General features: G+C 31.8%; 1 protein-coding gene across 1 annotated transcript; it reads right to left on the reverse strand.

Annotated features, from left to right (window-relative positions):
* Nucleotides 1-5,298: 5,298 nt before the first annotated feature.
* LOC108342535 (probable WRKY transcription factor 35) lies at nucleotides 5,299-9,247 on the reverse strand. The gene is made up of 3 exons (XM_017580323.2): nucleotides 8,205-9,247; nucleotides 7,414-7,554; nucleotides 5,299-6,759 (listed from the first exon to the last, which is right to left on the reverse strand). Exons 1-3 carry the CDS (start codon nucleotides 8,912-8,914, stop codon nucleotides 6,120-6,122), a joined length of 1,491 nt encoding a protein of 496 aa, XP_017435812.1. The 5' UTR covers nucleotides 8,915-9,247; the 3' UTR covers nucleotides 5,299-6,119.
* Between the last annotated feature and the right edge of the window lie 15,872 nt (nucleotides 9,248-25,119).

Below are 25,119 nucleotides of genomic sequence, written 5' to 3' on the forward strand. Positions count from 1 at the left end.
TAACCGATTTAATATATCTAATTATTAGATCGGTTATGGATAAACTAATCTTATATCTCTAACTGAAAAAATTAAAATATAATTTTTTGAAAAATCTATTAGATCGATTATAACTTTTGATGCATTCAAGAAATTCAGTAAAACTTTTATTGGTCTATCCATTTTTGACTTTAATGTTAAATAATCTTAATATTGTTGACAAACGAGTTAATTTCATACAATCGAGATATAAAACCTTTTCTGAATCATCTTTCAATGAATCATATACGCGTATTCGTCGAAATTTGTTTTCTTTAATATCTTAAATCATATCTTCCATGCGATCCTTATAATGTAGATTGTACTTTTGACCTTGAATATAGTTAGAAGGTGTGCAACTTGACCATGCTAGGTCCACGTTGTATAACTCTTTAAGATACCATCACATAGAAAATGTTCTCATATCAACTTAATTTCTTATCTATTTTGTTCAAACAATTAACATAAGGACAATAATACTTTCTATTCAAGGCAGTTCCATAACGTTGAGCAAATTGTAGAAATTCTTCATTGCCATTCTCATACAAATCACTTATTCGAATCACATTCATCCAACTTTCATCCATTACTACAACATGAGAACTTGGTTTAACAAATCTAACGTTTTACACTAAAACTATCTCAACTACATTTTGAGTTTTTTTATATATCTAAGAATGATATATTAATACCATATCAACCATATTTTATTATCAAAGCTACTTCGTGACCATTGTGCAAAGGAACTTCAACGAAAGACTCGTATATGGTGGTGTGGTGTGGTTGGATTGATGCAACAACATAGGCAGAGCGACAGTCCAATGCAGCAGCGATGGTCCAATGGAGGTTGGTGATGAATGAAGCAGCGTAATGGCGATATGGCTCTTAGATGGCGACGAAAAGCTAGGAGCCAAATGGTTTGGTGAAGTGCGAAGATAATGATGGTGAACAATGGAGGTGCGAGAGATAAGAGGAGGAACTTGACGAAAAATAAAAGAGATTTCATGTCTGGATAAAAAGAAGACACATTAAATCGGTTGTATTTTTGGCTGATCTAATACATGAATATTAGATCAATATTTTCAAAACTATCATCATATTTTGCACTACATTTATTCTTACCCAACCAATTTAATAAGATGTTTTAGTATCCCTATTTTTTACTTAAAATTTATTTTAACAAAATCTATTATACCTAGTAATTTCTCACACCATCAAGATAATTTATTAGATACATGTGTTATAAATAAATATTTAATTTTTTGTTATCTAGTTTGACCTATCTATTAGTTTGGTATTATTAATATATAATTTGTATAAATGAAAATTTCTGTTTAGACAAGTATCTAAACCTTGTCTAATAACATGCTTATAACAACAACTCATAAACTTTAGTAACATCAAATACAGTTTCATATTTTGTATTAACACTGTTTTTCCCATCGTTTTGGTTCTCAGTATCACATGAACACATTGTAAAAGGACATTATGTAGCTCTTATAATGTGCTAAATTAGGTATTTCCTTGATGGTTAACAAACATATTTTGAACTAGTTTAACTAATATAATAGAATCTTAAATATTTTTTAAAATTCAAAAACCATTTTAAATTTTTGGATTGAAATAATAATTTACTGATTTTAAATATATCCTTACATTAATATAGTAAGTGTATATTTTTTGGCACATAAAAATGTAAAATTTAACCTCATACGGCCGAAAACCTTTGCCGCCTAACTTTTATTTTAAATTTTCACCTGTTTATTAGATTTTTTTCCGCTACGTTTACAAAATTTATTATCACTATTATTTCTTCTAATAATAGTTTCTTTTATTTAATTCAGAAAATTCTAACTTTATTTAAAAAATGTAAACCCAATTGCACTAACTCCATCCACTATACAAACATGTTACTGCTATAGTTAGTACATAAGGTGATTTCAAAAGTTTAATAAAAAAATGATTACTATGATGGTTGTAAATTAAAAGTTATTACACGTTAATTAGCAAAATCTTACACGTGATTAACGGTCGACGTCAAATCGACGCAGCAAGCGTGGGTACTTAAACAAATAAAGTGGATTTGATTTGAAACTAACATCAAAACAACTGTTATTCATCGCATGAATGTTTAACAGTTGTTCATGTTACATTAAATACTTAAAAAAACTAAGTATTTTCAATACTATGAAATTCAGAAAGACATTCATTTATGTTCAAGATTTCACATTAGTTAAAAATAAAGTTAAATTATAATATAAATATATCAAATATTTATTTTCTAAACCGTTTTAGTACTGATTAATAACTCAAATTTAAAGTCGATATCAGAGCTTTATCTTAACCTAGATTTAGGTTTATATCTTAATTTTCTTGTTTCTACTATTTGATATATTCTCAATCTGAATGTACAATTTTCTTATATAAGATAATGTATTAAATATTTTACATCAATTACAAATGAGACTGATAGTTTTTTTTTTAATTAATGGACTATACATTAGTTGCATATGCAAGCATATTTTTTTTTCACTTATATTTTGGAAATCTAGATTACTTGCATATGCAAGCATATATTCGTTTCCCACTTATATTTTGGAAGTGTTGTTTTTAAAAGATCCATAGAGGAAAATGTGAGGTTGAGGAAGATTAAGCAAGGGCAATAATGCAAATGGGGTTTAAGAAAAATTGAAAAGAGATGAGGTGAGGCATCAAAAGACTAAAGGGAATTATTAGGAAACATGTTTTAAGAAAAAAGAGCAGAGAATGATTAAGGTTTGTAAGTGTGTTAGGGATTGATGATGAGTTGTTTGGTTTTTGAAAATGATGAACTACAGTTAGTCCCACAAGCTAAGTTGCATCCTTATTCCTTGAAATCCATAATGAAAGACTCTTACCCATCAATCAACTAGCCAGCAGAGACTGTTGTTTTCTCTACTCATTGAAGTGACTTCATTTGTTGTAGAGCAAAAGAATGGATTTCACTAAAGTTTTTGGATTTGACAAGACTAAAGCCAATAACTTAGCTTCAGACAAATTTAAAGTTGTCTCCATTATCAATAGATTCAAGACAAACCCTCCACTACACCTCCACACTCATCTTTTGCTAATCATAACATGCATTTCAGTATATTTCACATTAACATGCAAACATTACAAGACTTTTATCTTCATGTATTTTGGACCATATATGAAAAGATTACAAGACTTTAACCCCTCACCTATGTTATCATAAAATCCTTTGAAGATATGAATCATGATTTAACCCTCCTAAGAATAAAATCTTCCTACTTTACCACTTTTTTTAATCACATCAGGCTGCAACTTTTTCTATTTACATGAGATACTGTTTTCCTATTTTCTCGCGGCATATCACTATATAGAGACACATTATATCCTTGTACAATTCAGTGTGAAACTCCTTTGCTATTTTCAGCATTTGGCACGTTTTAGTAGGTATTAATCACCATTCACAACCACTGAGAAACAAGGACAACAAGATAGGAATATATAAGAGCATAGAATAATTTCAGATCTAATAACGATCATAACATCTCAAATGGATTACTTCTTATGCTACCACTTTCCTTTATAAACAGAGTTTCAGCCACTTGCATATGCATTTCTACGTACTATTCATATTACACTTTCTAAACCAAATATTAACTATCAAAGTGCCCTTCTACAGGACCTTCCTCTCCCTCCACAACAACATACTTTGAAGAATCTACTGTCACCAATTACTTTTAATCATTGCATAGGAAAATTGCAAAAACCACTCAGAATATATATTATCCGACAAATCATTCTTAGTTCACATTGTTAACCTCCTTCACCACAAAACATACTAAATTTCAATATTTGTCTTACTTTCATAATTAATCTCTACAATTAGACAGATTTTTTCTTTCACTGTTGGTTAGTAAACACTCTTGATGCTCTATTCTATCTCACTCGTATGTATATATATAACTTCATAAAATTATAATTTCAATATTTAGAAAATAGTCACATTACTTAATATAATATTTAAAAGTGTTTAAATTATTTTATTAAGTAATACATTTATAAATATGTAAATTATGTAAAATTTAAAATAAATAATCACTAGTATAAATATCATGAAATTCAACTGTTAGATTCATTAAATGTGCATTTTATAAAAAAAAATGTTCCAGGTGTTTGTGTGTCTATATATATATATATATATACACACACACACATGTCTATTGTGTATGAAGTAAAAGGAAGTTTTGGCAACAGTTTCCGAGAGTAAATGAAACACTTTCACTTAATCTTAGTAAGAAAAGGAACCCTGACAGCACAAAATCAGTTCCTTATGATATGGAGCAGGGAAGATATCCTTAAAATGGATTAGAAAATCTTATAATGTTAGAAGTATGTGCAAAACTTACTTCTATCAGAACAATGTACCATGATATCTGCTATCGATATTTGCATATTCGTGTTCCAGATTCCGATCGCTCAAATAGTACGTCTGTTTTTCTTTTCTCACTTCCAAAGGTTTTAGAAACCTACAATATTTAAACTAATATCGTATTAGAAAGGAAAAAAAAAAGATTAGGTATTTCTTTATGTATACAATACCATAACTAAAAGATAGTGTGAATTTTCTTTGACTTTTCTGTTTGATCTTCTTTTGAGTTTGATTTTTCTGTAATTATTTTCAGTTAAATTAAATTATCTGCTATGCTGTATGCATACTCTTTTGTATGCCATTACACACAACCTCAGCGGTAGAAACTAGCATTGTAATAATTATTTAGCCAAAAAGGAAAAGATGAAAAAAGGTCAAAGAGCAGGTACAGTTTATGAACATACACACACTGTAGGGTTTTCATATAAGTTTTGGATTTAGGTGTTGGTATTGGTCAGGCAAAATAAACTCTTCAACTTAAAATATATATACCCAAAATAAACATGCATAGAAGCATGAAATAAAACATCTAGGTTTTAACATAGTTGTTACAAAATCTGATTTTTATTATACACTACGTGATCTCTAACATCATGTTTCATATATATATATATTGCGTTTTCCAAACTTATTATTATATTTAAACGAATGGAGGATTGTACATATAATTATAAATATTCATGCACAAATAGGCGAGCATGCACATGCGAAATGATTAAATGCCAACCTCGTTTTGCTGGATTTTATTATGAAAACTACGGATGCTAACAGATAAGACCCAGTATATAAAATGACAATAATTTTGAATGATAGAACAATAGAATCAAAATGTAATTAATAACTAGTGTAAGAAACAAATAAAGTAATCTCATCTCATTCAAAACAATGAACATGAGTTGGTGGATAATAAAAAACAGAAAGCCGAGGAACCAAAGCATGCATTTCCCTCTCACGTCACACATCCTAGAAATGACTGATATGAAAAGTCAAGCTCTATATTATAGTATTATATAATATAATATAACTTAACTTTAAGCCTATATTTATATATATATATATATATATATATATATATATATATATATATATATATATTCTTTTGTCTTCTTTCATAAAATTCATCTCAGCAAGCAAATCTGTGATCTCTCTCTTTTCTTTTTTTCACTTTGTATGGAAAAGCCCACATGACAAAGGGTGTGGTGTGGCTTTTAAATAATTTTTCCCACTTGAAAAGATGAAAGGGCTAGTCCCATCCCATTATCATCATCAATCTACTCACTGAGCTTTCGAGTCATGTCTATAGTGAATGTACTTCTTTTAACTGTTGCAACCTTCTGTTCCTCAGCTTTCTGTCCCATCCACCAATATTCCAAAAGGAATGTGGGACTCCTTGAGTTTGCTTCCAATCAACCAGCACTCTCTTTTTTTTCACTCTACTAATTTATCTCCCTGACTGTTCTGGTAAATAACAAGAAAAAGAAAAGGTAGTAAGCAGAAAAAGTGGAGATCTCTCACACCCTCCCCCACATCACACATTTTTCAAACCAAACACGAAAGAGCATAACATGACCTTCAATGATATTTGCACCACCAAATGAAACTTAAAAGGATGATATTAAGGTGTTTTTTGAGGGAGGTGCTGCATGCCTTTTTCTAGGTCTTGTTATAACCTTCTCTTTGCATTAGGCTCTTCAAATGAACCGGTGTTTGTGCTGGTATTGTTGTCTCCTGACCAGTCAAACAGATGGAATGGATCCAAGGCTTTGGATTCTTCCCTTTGATCATCAGCCGCACCAAAACCTTGGGTAAACAGAATATCCAGCGGGTCAGCTTCTATTTCTCCCAACTCAGCAAAGAAGTCCTCAGATTGATTATTACTCTGATCCATCAAACAAGGCTTGTAAGGGAGTCCATCACTGAACTCTCCCTCATCCATCTCAAACTGCTTCTCTATGTCCTCCATATTCTCTTCCTTCACAGATGCACTGTTCGCTGATGAGTTCCCAGCAACAACTGGAGACATATTGCCCTCACTGTTGTTGCTCTCCTGCTGCTGCTGCTCATCCTTTGCTTTTGATATTGTACTCTTTTGGGGGTTTGACCCTTCTGAGCTCTTTGAATTTCCAGCATTGTTCTTGGATGGCTGTGACCTGGTCGAACCAGCCAGAGCATTTCTTTGAGTTGGCCATGGATGGTTGTGCTCTGATGTGTATGTAATAACCAACATGTTTGGGTCTGTTCTGCTCCGCTCAACTTGCTTCCTCGCAGAGCAACCCTTTGAGCTGCTGCATCTGTAGTAACCCCTGATAGATATAACCACAAGAGAACGATGTATAATAAGAAAAACCATAACAACACCCCAAATGAAAATGAGAGAAAACCAAGACCTATAATAACATCACGATTATGCAAAAACCCCTTCATTAACAATCTCTTGTTCGTTTGTGCAAACTCATTCAATTGACCTAAAAGGCGGTTGTATGAAAATCCTCATTAGATTTCAAAGGGTACCGTCACTGCTCTCCAATGAATTCGGTTCAACTTAATTATTTAAATGAACCATTTGCTTTTGTTGGCAGTTTTTTAAAAGAACTTAAAGAAAACGACGAATCTTTAACCAGACGTGTGCTCATAGTGATTTTTCTCTAATAAAAAAATGGGTAAAGAAAGCCTTCTGAATGGGAAAGCCTTTAGCCTAGTTGTTTTTTAAACCTCGAAGTGTGACCGGTCCATATTTAATGGTCAAGATTAAAAATATAAATAAACATCGAAGAAATTAACACGATACATGTATAGTAAGCTACAAAAAATTGAGTCTATGGGGGGGAGAGAAGTTGTGATCTATATTTTGTGCAGTGTGGCCAATATATACCCACAGTGATATTATTCCTAAAATATCCAATCTTACAGAGAATAATATATCAATCGTATACCTAAGGCTAAACTATGAGGCTAACCTGGGATAAGGTGAACCTTTAATGGGTTTCTGACCATATTTTCTCCAAGCCCACAAATCTGACGGAACAACCTCTCCAGTTTGTCTGCTGTTTGCAGCTGCTGGTGCAGGAATACAAACAACCTTTTTGGCCTGGTTCTTCCTGCAGCAATTACAACAATAACACATCAAATTAACTTTAACTCTGACCAAACAAGCATGATATGAGCAAGAAATAAGAATATTACAAAGAGAAATAGAATATTCGAGAATAAGCATGAGATCAGGCCGTTTTAATTTGGCTTCGAACGAAGGAATACGGTTCTGTGTGATGAAAATGAGGATAAAAGGAATAGGAATTTTCAGGTGGTTTAAGATAAGTTGGGTGAAAGCTAAGTGTGTGACTGTTATTGTGTGCGTGACACGCCGAGCTAACTCTACTTTTTCAGGTGGATTAAAGCCTACGAAAAGCCTCAATGAATAAACCATGTTTAGTTAGTCTCATGACAATGAAACTACTGTTTCTCATTCTGAGCAGCTACCTAGCTTAACTGGGCCAGTCAACGGAACCGATTTGGAAAGCGCAAGAAAAGGAACACGAGTACCTAACTCATGCCAAACCCTACTTTCTCTCTACAGTACAAACTTCACCGTAGCCACTTTCATAAAATTTCACCCCACCGCACCTTAAAAAAATCAAAAGTATGTGATTCATAATTTATGACGACCCCATGAAATTAATACACACGAGCATAAACTAAGTTTAGTTCTGTGCAGATATTAATTAGCCAAGCAATATCTTATTATTCTGACCTTCGTTTAAGACCCGGATTCCGTGGAGACGAGATCTGCACTCCTGTGGTGTCCACAAGGCAATCCTTGGAGGAGTTCGCAGTAACCATGTTGGGTGAAACAACAGCAGGAGGTTTAATTGCCCTTGGAGAAGGTGCCACCGCTGTGGTGGAATCATAGGGTGAGACCGGTAACTTTGCATTGGGAGAGATCTGAATCATGTTGGAGAATATGTTTTTACAAGGTCTTCTCATGTCATGCTCCTCGAGAATCTTGTGTGCAGCAAAAACAGTGGTGCTAGTATTAGTATTAGTACTAGTACTAACAGCAGAAGCACCAAAACTCGCAGCTGCTTCTTCCAAGCCCCCAGTGAAGTAGGAAGAAGCGGAAGGCATGTCAAGCTCCTGAAGGAAGGGATCTCTCATGGTGGAGAAGGGATCACCAAAGTTGGTGAGTCCTCTGGGGTCTTGAAGCACAGAAGAGAAGGTGATGGGATCAGAAGAAGAAGAAGAAGAAGAGAAGTGTTGGTGCCAGTGATCATTACGAGAGAGGGTGTGAGTAATAGTATGGTGATGAGATGTGGTAGGTAATTCAGCAGATGAAGTGCCTGTGCTGCAGCTGCTGCTGCCACCACCACCACCACCATATGCTCCACCACTGGCTCGGACTATGTCAGTTAAATCACCTTGGTAATTGTCCATGATTATTGGCCCAAAGATGCAGCTGCACATGCTTTTTCTCTTCCTATTAGTGGAACAAGAGATTGTTGTTCAAGTATAAGGAGGGAGAAGGTTGTGTCTGTGACATGTTTGGGAGCATAAATGATGGAGATATGTTGGTGCCTGAGAGAATAAGAGAGAGAGAAAAAGAGATGAAATTGTAGGAATTTTTTGTTGGGTGTGTGAGGAGGTAGGTTGAGAGGATTAAGAAGGGGTTGTGAGAAGAAAGGCTTTCTCCTGGGAAGATGGGATTTTGGCTGTTAAGAAGCAAGAAAAAGCAAATTAAGGAACAGGTTTTTGGAGGTTGAAACTGATTGTTCCTCTCAATAACAAACAAAAGAGAATGGGTTTATAGAGAGAGAGACAGAGACGCTGACTTTTCACACAAAACAGCTCCATTCCATACGCAACATCAGGAGAGAGAAGGAATTTTAAATCACAAAAACTGCTTCGACTAATAAAATACCACAACTCTTGAGCTGGGACATTTATCAAACACCATCTAAGGCTCTATTTTTTCCCACTCTTTTCTTTATAACTTATAAATATATTCTCCCTTCTGTCCTTCTCCAAAATATTAATAACAAAACCCCTCTCATTTCAATACCATCAAATACGCCTATTAATCAACACAACATCTTTTTATTTAATACTTAGATTCAAATCCCACTTTAACATATATAAAAAATCACATGTTTTAGATACTTGTATTTTTTTAGTATATATAAATCATCAACAAGTAGTCAATATAAGAAGTTATTAAATTTTAAATCTCACAAATATATAAAATAATTGTAATTGTAATAATACAAGTGTGAAAACTTGTTAGATATTACAATTATGATAGAATTAGGGCGAAATCAATAATGAATAAAAAAAAAAGAGAATGGTGTTCTAAGGAAAATAAAACAATGGAGAAGAAACAAAAGATGCGGCAAGTAGCCGCATTTCGCGGAGAAACGTTTCGAGGCATTCAATAATCTGAGTCTCCCGTTTTTTTCCGTAAGGAAAGAATGTTTTAGCGTGGCACCAATCTATGTGTCTCTTCTTCCTTTCTCACACACCATTACCCTCTTCTTAAAATCATTCCATTTTTTTTTTCTTTTTTCTCTTCAAAACAACATTTTCTTTTTCACTCTATCCATTTTAGGAAATACCCTTTTCTTTTTAATAAATATATTCTTTAAATTTTGCAACTATTAATGGGAATGTTCACGCGCCTTGGAATTTTGCAACTTTAAATCTCCAAAACACAATCATCAATGTTTGAGTGAAGCAACTCAAGAGTGAAGAAGTGCTTTATTAGAAGGTTTTACGATCGTGTTTAATTTGGTATTACCATATTTAGTTAAACATGTGATCGCATAAGGTCCTATCACGTACCGTTCGACGGGAATAAGAAAATTAATTTTGTGTCCTTGGAATTGGACTACATTAATTAAAATTGTGCATGTGCTACATGTAAAAGTAATAAAGATATTAAACTATAAGATATATTTTATTTTTACGAAAAATATGAAAATTTGTGGCCCTATATCAGAATAGATTAGATGTTTGATGATACGTGTCTTACGTTAGGTATAAAGTCTATGAACTCTGAAAGGACGTATGAAAAGTGTCATTTTTTTCATGTAAAATTTATTATCATATTAATTGCATTGTACATTCATTATTATGCTTCGCAATTATAGCACAAAAAATCTACTTAGTCGTCCAATCAGATTCCATTAATAATTATTTAAATTAAAGCTTTAGTGCCATTCTTAATCACTTTTATCTCTTACTTTCATTTTCTTTAGCATGGTAAATGCGTATTCATTTGTATTGATAATTGAACTTGATTATATTATATCAATAAATACAGTATTTTTACCAAGTTATTATCTAATTAATTATTATACATTATTGTATATATGCTAGGTTATTAACTTTGTTCTATGAATAAAAGAAACAAATACAATAAAATATGAAAAACTTAACCCTTTTTTTTGTTTTGTTGAATGAAACATTTTACATAGGTTAAAAGATTGGATGGGTAAAATATAAATGTCATTTTCAAAAACATGCATAGCATGGCTGCATTATTCAAATGCAGATTCATGGAAGACATCATGATCATGATTGTTAATACATAATCCAAGTGCTATGAAACTTATATACATACGCAAAATGTTCAATTACTATCAAAGCCATGTTCAGTAAAGTCCTTTTTCTGGCTTTTCAACAATTTTGCAAATGCAGTCACTATCCTTTTCTTTCTCCATCTGCTCTGTCTCTCTCTATCCATTTTATATGTAAAGATTATAACTTTACTTTTTTTAAGGATGGAAAATTGATAATTTTAAACGAAACTTAATCATTGAATAATGTAACTTTAACAATCAACTGATTTTATATTCAATGTCGCGAAGGGGTTCAAAAAGTTTAAAAATTATATAGTTTTTGCTGGGATTACTTTCATGTTTTATGTTATTTTCATAATTAAATTAAAATTATTGTCTTTTATTTGTGTGTCCTTTCAACCAAATTAAAATTTGACATTTAATTAGAAATTACTTTCTTTCTTGATTATATTATGTTAAAGGATTTTCCAGCTAGCTTAACGCATTAGTATTCTATGAATTGATGCACTTGTGGTAATAGACTTATTAAAGTGTATATTTTTGTTAAAAAAAACAGTTGAGTAAAAGTTGTATAAATGTTTGCATTTTTTGTAAAAAAAATTATTTGTTGAGTAAAAATATTTTTTTAAACAAATAATTTTTGGTTGAATGTTCGTTATATACACTTTCAAGTGCCGAATAACTTTAAATTTCTAATGTGTTTTTATTTAAATTTATACTCTTATTTGTGAGTGTGTGTCTGTTACAAGAAATTATTTTCTTATTACGTGAATAGAGCAACAATGGTGAAGATGACAACTTCTCTACAAAAAAAAAATGTGAAAAGGAATGAAAGAGGAAGAGAATACAAGTTCTCTACAGTGAGACAATGCAACAAGAAGATGACCAGAGTGTAAAATTTCATAAAAATTAACCTTAAGCATATGTTTATACTTCAATTTTAAAAATAACTGAAACCTAAACCGCTACTAAAAAATAAAATAAAAAATAACACTGACCTTTTTAAAATCAATGGAAACTTTTAAGCATTAGTTCTTAGGTAACCGAAGCCTAAGCATATATAAGGTTCGATCCTTATGAGAATCAAACTCTAAACGTTTTCAATAATTTCAAAAGTACCATCACGTTTTTGCCCTGTTGTGTCTTAGGTTTCGCTTTATTGTTAATTAATCTAATGTCATTAATAAATGGGACCAAATGGATCTGTTCATAAAACATTAGGCAGGAAAAAAAATAGAAACAAAAATAATCATAAATCTAAATACATGAATCAAATTACTAATTAAACTTAAAAATAAATTAAATAAAGTAACTAAGTTAATAACATGCAAGAGATTAAAAAAACCCAATCATAATCATTTTGTAAGATTATTTAAAACATCCTAAAAATTATTTTTAAGAACAATAGTCTTCTAAGATTACAGTATAAAATTATGTACTTTTAAGAGATTTAATTAATAATTTGGTCTCTATATTTAGTCAAATAATTCATCTTGGTGTCTATATATTTTTTATTCAATTAAATCCTAATATATTTTAAATAGAATAAATTTGGTCCATTTATTAAATTGTGTCAATTAAAATTTGTCATTTGTCAAAATATAAATTATCTTCTACTTTGAAATCATTATTGGTTTGACATGTGACACTTTTAAAATTTTGATACATGACACCTTATATATTTTGACACGTAGTATTTATGAATGTTATTAACTTAAATATAATAGAAAAGAAGTTGATTTTATTTATCATTGAAACTCAATTAAGTAAAAGAATATATGAACAAAAGTGAATCACAAATCTAATTATAAACACCAAATTACTAACTAAACATTTTAAAAACAAATTAAAAAATTGCAACTACTGAACAATCTTAATCTGACAAACATTTGTGCAAATTTTTATTGAAAAGCAAAAATGATATATTGTGTATATAACTTTTTTTTTCTTTTATCCTAGAAAATTATTAGAAAATTTGTGGTATTTTAAAAGGTGTGGACAGGGATTTGTGTGTTCATGATAGAAGAAGAGTTTTTTACGAAGGTGAAGAAGTAGTGACAGATAAATAACGTGATCGACTATGTAGATACTGAGTCATGGTGATCCCAGTGAGTGATTGTAGCTATTGAATTAAGAATCGTTTTAGACGTCAGGAATGAATTATATAGTATTAATTAATATTGAAATATATTATCTGGAAGCAAAGTTTTTGTAAGCACATAAAGACAATGAAATTGAAGAGCACCAATGAGTAAATGGCTTTGAGCTTTAGAACATTCAGGTCCACTTACTTGATTCAAAGTCAAAATGAGCTGACTTTCCAGGCCACATGGAAAATTCATTTGAATTTTCTCTTGGTGGAGACAAGTTCTATCTTTGGAAATAAACTATTTCAGAAGCTAATGGGAATCAGGGTCGCTTTTTTCATTATCTTCTGAGGTCACAATTTGCAAGGTAGCTTGCGATACAAGTAGAATTAATAAGAGCCAATTCTTGAGGCTTTTTGTGGACAATTAATGAAACATCTAAAAGTGATTATGATGAGATTGCAGGATTATGCAATATAACTAGGAACTAATAATATACTATGTCGGAATGATAAAGGACAAGGATTATAAAATTGATAAAAGCATAATCTAAGTTTTATAAACATAAATTAGGTTTTGTGTTATCCTTAAAGAGTCGTATTAACGTCGACTTTGCCGTTTGTTTGATTCCAAAAGTTATGCACATAGTCTTGTGAACGAACACGTTCAAAGATGATGCTCCAAGAATCATTTTGTTGATAAAATGATCCAAGCATGATAAGACACTTTCGAAGGCTCTAATTTTATTTTATCTTTTTTACTTTGGAGAAGGACGTTTCGAAACGTTTCTCTCTCTTTTTTCTGGTTTGTGTGCAAATTTTTTATATGAGCCATGATGTGGGCATGTTGTGGGGACAAAGGGTGGTCTGAATTTTGTTTATAATTTGAAAGGTTCAAGTTTTCAATGGACCAATGATCGTGGAGAGAATCACCGACCCCTTATGTTTGATGAGACATTTTGAGAATCTACTACATATATATAGGTAAGACAACTATTACCCCCTACCTATGTTTCTTTCTCTCTCTTCTCAAGTTGTCACTGAATTTTTATTTTCCTATCATATGCTCCAAAACAACCACTATTATGCCAACTACATCTTCCACTGTTCATCACCCATACTCTTTTCCATACTTCATTAGCCTTCAAATCGAGGTGTAATCCAGTCCCAACAATAATCACTACTATAACCTTCGCATCGCATTCTCACATATATCTACACATTCAAACACTCAAAGTCCATTTTAAAAATAATAATTCTCACACCAACACAAGTCATTTCCCATTGTGCCATGCTGTATGTGATTTGGCAAAGGGTTTAATACGTAAGATAATTAACTATGCTGAGATAACTTGCTTGTCACTTGTGCATTTTGAACAATTCCACTCACGTGCTTCGTTCTTTATTCTAATCACATTGCAATACATCATGTATATGTAATCATGAATTGCCTTTTCTTTTCTAATGCTCATGTTGCAAAGCCAAGAGAAATTGACCTAGTTCTATAGCCATGTGGCCGAATGCTTTAGATTGTGTTTTTTTTCATACACACCATATTCGAGTTATTGATTTCAAGGTTCTAATTTCAGTTAGGGCAAACATTTTCACCTCTTCCTCCATCATTATTCTTTGAAATAGTTTTGGAAATTTTAGGTATGATAATGTTCTACAAACTATATGTTATCGTTTCTCTACGTGTACTTTCCTTGAGAAAAAAAGAAGATAATTTAATAGACTATGTCCCTCATTTTTTTCTCCCGAGTTTGGAATTTATGATTATGAGAAGAATTTTAATAGCGTGGAGTCAAATAAAATATATTTTTGAAGTCGTTTTAATTTTCTCATAATTCTTACTTGACAAGACAGATTGATCAATATTTAACTCTTTCGCAGACACGTTTCTTTATATGAGCAATTTTATAATCTGACACTAACCTAGATCCAATCATCAATTAATGAAGGTTCACTTTGCGAATGGTTACGATGTTTGTTTGGGAAATGTGATAACGGTGAGATTTTGTTGTTGTTTCAGTTCACATTTAACACTAATTAAAGTTAAGTAAATATTTTAAATATCTTTTTTTATATTATTGAAGAAATATTTATAGACTTTTAATGACTTTTGTAACGTTTTAATATTCAACATGACAAAAACACACTTAATAGTTTAAAATATACTATGTTAATTAGATGGTCCAATGAAAAACCAAAGGTTGAAACATGTCTCTGTAATCGGATCCGTAATTCAAGTAATGAAGTTCAAGAAGTTTTGGTAATTAAATAATATTAAAAAGCGTAATATCGTAATTTTATGATATTAATCTTTTTAAAATGTTATTTTATGAATTTTAGCTTATAAAATACACATAAATTACTAAATAAAGAAATATTTATAATTAAAACACTACTGAGTACATTCTTTTTATTTGACTAAAACTCATTAAAAATTACAGTTTAAGCTGCTATTCATTATTTAATAAGGTTCACTTATGATTCTATAATTTTAATCAATATAACAAGAGGCGAATGTGTTGATAGAAGTGTCTTAAAAATAGTGTATTGATATAACTCGTCAAATATATAAACAGCATAAAATATTTTAATCATAGTACTCGTATGCAAGTTTAAAAATATACAAGAATATTCACTAACAATAATAAGTTCATATCTAAAATAACATATATCGTATGTTGATTTTTTTACAAAAAAAATTAAATTCGTATGTATTAATATATTTTTTTATCCTAGAGAACTTTCATGTTTTGATCACTTTTTTAAAGTAGCTAAAGTTGTGATTTTACTAATAGACAAAATACGCTATTTTTTTTCCTTTTTTTTTCTCCAAAATCGATCTATCTGGTTTCAAAATTATTATTATAATTGAACAAATAGTTGGAAGTGATACAGTAATTTGATTTCGATAACTTTTTTTATATATAAAAAAATGCAACGAATCGAATCATTAACAGTTAGATTGAATCAATTATTAGTTTTCCTTTTGTTTGAAGAGAATATAATAAATACAATATCAAATACAGGATAAAAAAATCGTAATATTAAACATCTCATAATATAAATCCCAATATAATCCCAAACGAAACTCAACAACTACATACAGCAAATCCCTTCCTTTTTTTTCATAAACTTTTAACTCATTTTTTGTTCTATCAACTATATATAAAAATTAATTCCTCAGTGTAAAACATAGAGTTAATAGAATAGTAAACAAACATAAATTTCAAAAAAACTAAATTAAATAATAACACAAAAAAATACATTAACAGAAATTTTAAAAAACATCTCATTATCATGCAAATAAAAAGATATGATAATTTCAAAATAAAATTATAGATATTTATAAGTTTAATTTGAATTAAAAATTTTGTAAATTGAATTTGTTACCCTCTAAGATTTAACCTCGTCAAGAAAAGACAAAAAGGAGAATGAGGGCATCTCTCTTCCTTTCTGTGGCAAAAGATAACGCAATATAAAAACTGAAAATGTGTAATAGAACGTTGATTCTAGGGTTCTACCTATATTGATGTTATGAAAGTATAGTATATATCCTAATAACATTCAGTTAGATATAAAGCAATAGAGTGATTTGAAGGGATTAAAAGTTGTCGTTTGAAATGAAGAAGTTGTTTAATAGTAGGGTTAGTAATTAATTAAGGAATCAATATAATAGAGAGGTATCTTGTGAAATGTAAATTATGGATTGAGTTGAGAGAAACACGTTCCTGCATGACAGGCCAATGACACACAGATCCCAGAAAGCAACAAAATAAAAGTGGGATTCTCTGATGAACACTTTTGTCTTGCCACGACCAATCAGCCTAGCATGTGAAGCAGGCCTATAATTTAATGATAGAGAAGGAAGATTAAATAATAGATTAATTACTTAAATAATTAAGATTGAGGAAATAATAGTATAGAAAGAATGACTGGTAGGGGTGTTAAAATGGCAACCCTTGACACTGGCTTAACACTGCCACTTTCCCATTAAATAATGTTGTTGTTGATGTTGGCAGTGGCTGTGTGCGTTGATGGGCACACCCAAGGCCCATCACGCCTCCATGCGTCACTTCTCTCTATCCTGGCCCTCCAAATCCACGCCTCTCATCATGCACGCCAACTGTTTGAGTTTTCGACCAAGTCACCAACGCCTTCTAATGCACCACCACTACTTCTATTTTCTTCCAAACTCTTTTTCTTTTTCCGTTTACAATGAACTTCAATTAACTCAAACAGATTCCATAAAACCATCGACTTCCTTGATTTCATATTCTTCTACCTAGTCTGCACTAACTAGGTTCTACACCCACACTGTTCCCTACTTTTCCATCATCTTATGCTATTGTTTCACCCTTCGTGAATTGCCCTCTTCCCTTTCTACTTGTTATGTTCATTTTACATTTTCATTCTATAAAATTCCTAATTTTATGTTTTTATACTTCATATATGTCCACACTTTCTAAAAAATTTCTATACATTAGATTTTGCATATTTTTAAAGATTATATTGTTATTTTGTTTCCATAGATTCCACATATCGACAATCTACACTTCCCATCCATAACATATTTCTTTATGGCATACTAGACGTGTTTTATATTTTAATAACTATTTTATAATTAAATAAATTTTAAGTTTAACTTATTAATTAATTTATAAAATAATATTTATAAATTATAAATTAATCTTATATTTATTTTATGTGAAACTTTTAACTGGTTCGTAATTTTATCTTAATGTTAACATAAGATACATTATGCAAAATATTTATTAGAACATCAGTGTCATGTCAGTTAAATACATTCATTTCACATAATGTCACGTTATTAATTTGTAAAATGGTACAATCTAATTGACGAAATAAAATCATTATTACGCTCCATAATGTGTCATTTGAGTATTAAAGTTAATAACCGTGTTAAAATATTATTATTCTATATATTATAGTAAAGGGATAAAGTTACTATCCATAAACTATAAAAACAAAAAATAGTGAATTTTCTGCACTAAAAATACCTTGCAACTGTGTATGCCATTTTAATCACGGACACCTTATCTTCTCCATCAACTCACTCCCAACTATCTTCCTCTGTCAAATATTATCTTTTAATGTCTTTCATAAATGATTCAAGTGGAAGGTTTTTCAAATGTCCCATTTCCATCTATCACGGTGTTTAAAAACTTATACTAAATTTAAATGTTTTAAGGTTTTTCAAATGATGTTCTCTTCCAAAAAATGTTGATCCATCTTTTTGAATGATATGAACCATCATATAAAAGTTTTGGCCGAAGAATTATTAATAAGCCATGATTATTGCCTAGTTAGCATGTGAATTATAGTAGAAAGTTGGTGTAGATAGGGTGTGTTTTGTTCGTCCTAATTTGCACTTTAGAAGGAGTGAGTTCAATTTATAATTAAGAAGAAAGAAGGCAATAGGAAAAAGACAAAATCACTTTATATCTGATGGGGGTGGGGTTCTTGCACCCGACCACCAACCACAGTGCCTACTTATTAGGCTTAGCTGTAGAATTTCATGTACCATCGACACACACGTACATTAATTCTCTAACATAAAACCCCCCAAAACAATATTTCAACACTCACGTATATCATATATGTTATATATAAATAATTAATGTTCGTGATCACCACACACGTTTCGCTTCTTCATCTATCGTAATTTTCTTTGGGTATTAACATTATTTATATATCATTTGCCATAATTATAATTATCTTTGATTACTTGAAAGACTTGAGGAAAGGGTAAAGCAAGCAATTGAGTATAGAAATGTGGTTAGGTTAAGTTGATGAAGATGAGGATCTTAGTTCATAAGAGATGCACATTGGGAGTTGCAAAATAAGATCCCTTCCATGTGAGCAATCTTAATTTAAAGTTTTATACAATTAATATTTTGAGAGTCGTTTAGAGATCCTATGCCACAAGCCTTTAAGTGCATTTCAAGCTCTCAAGAAAAACCCACATATACTCTTTCTTCACATCTCTTTGTCTTTTCTATTCTCACACACACAACTAAAACAATTTAGACCGAGGAAGCACGTTAGCAACTAGCTTCTAAGCTATTTTAATTAGATATTAGTAGCCTAAGATATTGGATTATGAACTTCACATAATCATTTATCATTTGGGTCATCTCAATTGAAAAGACAACACATCTTTTTAAAGGAAATATCTAAGTTTATCATGCTCTCATTAATGACAACAACTGTTTAATGATCCAACCCTACTTAATTCCTTTTGCTTATACCATTAGGTTTCCTTGTCTGATCTGCACGTTTTTTTCGAATGACAGAAGCTCTGCGGATTTAAATTTTGTTCGATTGAATAAAAAAATTAACTTTTCTTACTTCTATTTGTTGTGTATCATTTAATGAAAATTATTATTTTGTAAATTGATATTAAACATTCACGGATCATATGACTTATTTTATATTTCTTAATTGCATTCGTAATATATACAGAGTGTTTTATGCTCTTGTGTAGTTGCATTTAATTGTGCATGTGCTTCAACCTTCTTTAAGTGATGGAACGCGGCCATCTTGTAAATTTTATTAAAATATAAGGAACAAGTAGTATATTTGAAAATTCACTAAAACAATGGACATTAATGTTGAGGGATTAAATTAAAATAAAGTTTGTTTTTATAAAGTGGGTTTTTGTCTGCACACTTTATATTTGAAATGGGCCAAGCTAAATGGGCTCAACCATCAATCAGTTTAGCAGAAAATCCGTTTTGAAATTTATCACTGAAATTCATTTGATTTTCTTAGAATAGTTTTCCTCAATGGTTTGCGTTCAACTAATGAAAAGTTTCTGTAGAGACTCTCATGCACACATTTGATTTTTAGCTAGCACTAACTATAATGCTTCTAAACCTAAAAGCAATAACTAGTTATTGGTAACCCACGTTGGAGTGTTTTTCAACATGAAAATCAAACATGTTCTTCCTCTTAGTAGGGATAGTAACAAGTATATCTTCTACTTTTCTTTTTAAAAAAATAAATAGAAAAAAATTATTGAAAGCCACAATAAAATTGTATTATTATACTACTACCACATACAAAAAGTCTTCACTTCTAATTATGTAAACTCTCATTACTTATATTCTTCAAACAGAGTGATGACTATAAACATGTTTTTATTCACGTGAAATTAAAATTAGTTTATCTTTTAAATTTTGATATATTTTGATTTACAAACTTTAAAAATAAATTAATATATCTTTTAAATTTAATTATGTTAAATTTTTTATGTCAAACATTTTTTTTATAACAAAAAAAACGTATCAATGTGAACAATTTAAATATTAACAAATGACTCAACAACGACCATAACAAAGGATTTAATGGTCACCTTAATTGAGGACGCAACGACTACCGCAAGATGTTGGAGACTATGATGGTGATGCAACTGAACCCTAATCGACGACGGAGACCATAAACAATAATGAACTGAGGACGAACGAAGAGGAGTTGTGTTCAATGGACAATGAAAAGGTTGTGAAAAAAATTTAGAGAAAAATGAGAGCGAGCTGTTTGTTTGGAAAATGGAGAAGGTTGAGCAAAAAGTTTTGGAAATTTGGTGTAAGAGATTTAGGAAGGGAGGGAAATGTGAGAAAAGAATGAAATTTTCTTGTAAGAGGTTTAAGAAAGGGGAGAAATATGATAGGGACAATAGGTTTAGAAAAAATTTAATGAGAAAAATTAAAGGAAAACGTTGCTTCAACAACGCCATTTTGACAATAATTTGACAACGACACATGTCGTTCTGTCATTTGTTGTTTTAAATGAATTTTTAAAAAAGTTGATATTTATTTTCGAGGACACTTTTGGAAGAAGAAGATTGCTGAAACCTGTTTGTGCCTTCATCTGTTACGAAAGTCTCTCTCTCTCAATGTCTTACGAAACTGTGGCCTTCATCTCTATCATTCTCTCTCTCAATCTCTTACGAAACTCTCTCTCTCTCTCTCTCAAGGATATCCATTCGAAACTCTGGCACCACTGAAGTCTCCTTTCTTCGTCGTTATTCGTTGGTGCTTGGATTCTCCATTCGAAAGTCTCAGTCCACTATTCAAAACTCTCGCTCCGCCACCGAAGTCATCTTTGTTCACTGTTGTTCGTTGGTGCTTGGGTCCACCTATTCTCTGCAGGAAGTCCTTTGTCTCTGTGCGTCATTGAAGTCGTGGGAGGAAGTCTCGCTTGGGGCCACCGTTGGCATCTTTTATCGAAAGGAGAGGTTTTTTCGCTGTCGCCGTTGTGCTTTTGGGTGTTGGGTGCGCTGGTGACTTTCTCTGCAGCGTGTTTTTCTTTTTTAATACAAAGGTATTTTGTATTCGCACACTTTGTATTCGCACACTTTCATATAAGCTAGATGAGATCCATCACATTTTTGCCATATATTCAATGACCTAATGTATTCATTGGTGTAGGGAACACATCCATTCACATGGAACTCAATCACCCATTCACAAGAAAGCAAAAAGTCACAAACAAGAGCAATAACCACTATGGGAAGTAGTGTTTATCTAACTGGGGAGTACAGTTGAAGTTTCTGTACAAATGAACCTTTTTCCTCTGGTATGTAATCGTTTACCAGAGGAAAAATGGTCATTTGTACAAACACTTCAATTGTAATCCCCAACTAGATGAACACTACTCCCCAGGGTTATTTTTATGTCCTTATGGGTGATTTCTTCTAGTTTTTGCATGGATGTCTCATGTTGCTAATCATTGATGGAAAGCTTAGAAAAACGTTGTTTTTGGGAAATTAACTGCATCTACTAAAGTGGTCTAAAAATTATGAGTTAGTAATCATTTGAAAGATATTTGAGTCTACATTCCAACAAAACAAGAATCAACTCATTTGGAGTTCGGTGGAGAAAGTTATGAGCAAAACAACCAACAAAGGTCAGAGGTGGTAGAAATATATAAAACGTTAACTTTAAGGAATTAACTGCACCTACTCAGGTGTCCAAAAATTATAAATTAGTAGTCATTGGAAAGATGTTTGAGTCTACTTTCTAATAAAAAAAGAATCACATCATTTGGAGGTCTGTGGTAAAAGTTATGATTAAAATAGTCAGCAAAGGTCAAAGTTGACAGCATGGGTTATGCACCTCACCTCAATTGGAGAAAACCACCTAAATGGACATTTTTATTTTGAAGAAATCAATGACCTAACCTCATTATTGGTGCAGGGAGCTCACCGAATAACATTGAACTCACTCACCCATCTCAAAAAAGGAAAAATTCAACAAAAATAGAGAATGGGTAGCAGTGTTCATCTAGCTGGGGAGTACAGTTTAAGTTTCTATACAAATTACCCTTTTTCCTCTGGTATTCGATTACAGGGGTCTTGTAATCGATTACAAGAGGAAAAAGGGTAATTTGTACACAAACTTCAACTGTACTCCCCAGGTAGATGAACACTGCTCCCCAACTCTGTTTTTCTGACCTTTGCTACTTGTTTTGTTCTTAACTTTCTCCACCAAACTCCAAATGAATTGATTCTTGTTTTGTTGGAATCTAGACTCAAAGATATTTCCAACAAAACAAGAATCAACTCATTTGGAGTTCGATGGAGAAAGTTATGAGCAAAACAACCAGAAAAGATCAGAGGTGGTAGAAATATATCAAACGTTAACTTCAAGGAATTAAATGCACCTACTCAGATGTCCAAAAATTATAAATTTGTAGTCATTGGAAAGATCTTTGTGTCTACTTTCTAATAAAAAAAGAATCACATCATTTGGAGGTCTGTGGAAAAAGTTATGATTAAAATAGTCAGCAAAGGTCAAAGTTGACAGCATGGGTTATCTTATACGCATATTTTTCCCTCTTGTTGACAGATCTATTATTTATTGAAAATGCCTTTTAAAATTTGTGCATTGTAACAACATTAGATGGCATATTTCTTAATTAATAAAATGAAAATTTTTCCTATGAGACTCCAAGAAGGGATGTTACAACAATGGTCATGCACCTCACCTCAGTTGGAGAAAACCACCTAAATGGACATTTTTTTTAAAGAAATCAATGACCTCACCTCATTATTGGTGCAGGGAGCACACCCAATAACATTGAACTCACTCACCCATCTCAAAAAATGAAAAAATCAACAAAAATAAAGCATGGGGAGTAGTGTTCATGTAGTTGGGGAGTATAGTTGAAGTTTCTGTACAAATTACCCTTTTTCCTCTGGTAATCGATTACAAGACCCCTGTAATCGATTACCAGAGGAAAAAGGGTAATTTGTACAGAAACTTCAACTGTACTCCCCAACTACATGAACATTACTCCCCAAAGTCATTTTTGTGTCCCTATAAGTGATTTTTTCTATGTTTTTGCATGGATGACTCACGTTGCTCATCATTGTTGGTATCAAGTGCATCAAAACACAGTTTGGCCCACTTAATTGTGGATGAAACACATGTTGGTCATCATTGATGGTGTCAAGTGTATCAAAACATAGTTTCCCCCCACTCAATTGTGGAGGTAAAAACTCTTATAGGTGTTTGAACCAAGGTAGTTCAAGTTCATGACGATTTTTGCACAACTCGTAGAGCAAGAACTTATTAACTTCCACAATCAATTTGATCGACAACCACCTTCTTAGATTACATTACATTGTATACTATTATGTACCTTTTCATTTCAAAACTTGTTGTTTCGTGAAATGTCATTACATTTTTTTATTAATGTATGTGCTTTTTAATATTGTTATAATTTTTCATTACTCAATACCCTTCATATTTCTTTTATATTTGTTTAATATTGAAGTATTCCAACTTGAAGTGTTCCATTAATGATTCATCCACAAAACTTTCAAAAGACAGTCATAACGAATCCAAAATATTCATGGGGAGTGCTTAAGCCACGTCTGGGTAGTACTCTTCAACTTTCAGTACAAAAGGGGATTTTTCTACTGGTAAGCGATTACCAGCTCCCTATAATCGATTACAACAACATCAGTCATGTGTCAATGGTGCAATAACTCACCTCTCAACCTAGAAACACCTTAACTTGGTCTTCCATCCACATAGAACTGACTTAACTTGAAATTTCTTGTTGTGAACACCTTCAACCATGGCCAACAGGGATAATCAATCCACACAACATTGAAAACACACTCGTAAGGACCCCTGGAGAGTGCTTAAGCCATGTCTGGGTAGCACTCTTCAACTTTCGGTACAAAAGGGGATTTTTCTAAAAACATCCAAATTGCGTCTTCGAAATAATGGACTTGTGCTCCTCACTCAAAATTCCATTCAAAGTAGCAATACACTTTGTTTTCAATGATGACGAACAAACAACTACAAAAAAAAAAATTAATATTTGTTAGTACAAATAACCAACAAAAGTCACAACCCAAAAGCAAAAACCAGCAAAATATCCAACAAAGGCCAAAAGCAAAAACCCAACCCCAAAATACGAATACGGAAAGGGAAAAGTTCATACCTTGTTAGAAGAACCAGTGTCAGCGGACGAACCCATTGCACAAAAAAAGCTCAGAACTTTGACAAAATCGACACCGAACGAGACACTTTCAACAGACCAACCACAGATATCACTGAACGTATATCGTTGAAATCACGAATTCGAGAGAGAAAGAGAGACTTCGAGGCCACCGACGACGGAACTTCCTCAACGTCTAGAGAGATTGCTCAACTTCACCAAATGGAGGGAGAGAATATCAAATGAAAAAACTGAAAACCTAAAATGGAGAGAGGAGAGAGTGCTTCTGAATAAGGAGAGAGTGCTGAAAGGAAGGAGGGTGGTTTCGGAATAAGCAAATGTCCAACCCTGACCCCTTTTCCAAATCAGTTTTTTTTTTAAAAAAAATAATTTCAAAATGGACCAATACAATGCTGACACGTGACGTTGTCAAAACGTTGTTAAATTCGCGTTGTCAACGTATCGCGATCCAAAATTAAAAGGGTGTATTTTAATCTCTCGAGTTCATCAACCTTTTCAAA

This window comes from Vigna angularis, chromosome 6 (genome assembly GCF_016808095.1).
Source record: "Vigna angularis cultivar LongXiaoDou No.4 chromosome 6, ASM1680809v1, whole genome shotgun sequence".
Classification (NCBI taxonomy): domain Eukaryota; kingdom Viridiplantae; phylum Streptophyta; class Magnoliopsida; order Fabales; family Fabaceae; genus Vigna; species Vigna angularis.

Bases quoted from the DNA above. Each gene is read 5' to 3' on its own strand.
- LOC108342535 (XM_017580323.2), bottom strand. From the start codon at position 8,914: ATGTGCAGCTGCATCTTTGGGCCAATAATCATGGACAATTACCAAGGT. The intron at 7,555-8,204 runs GTCAGAATAATA...TAATTGCTGCAG, and splicing joins AATCCGGGTCTTAAACGAAG to GAAGAACCAGGCCAAAAAGG. The intron at 6,760-7,413 runs GTTAGCCTCATA...TATATCTATCAG, and splicing joins AAAGGTTCACCTTATCCCAG to GGGTTACTACAGATGCAGCA.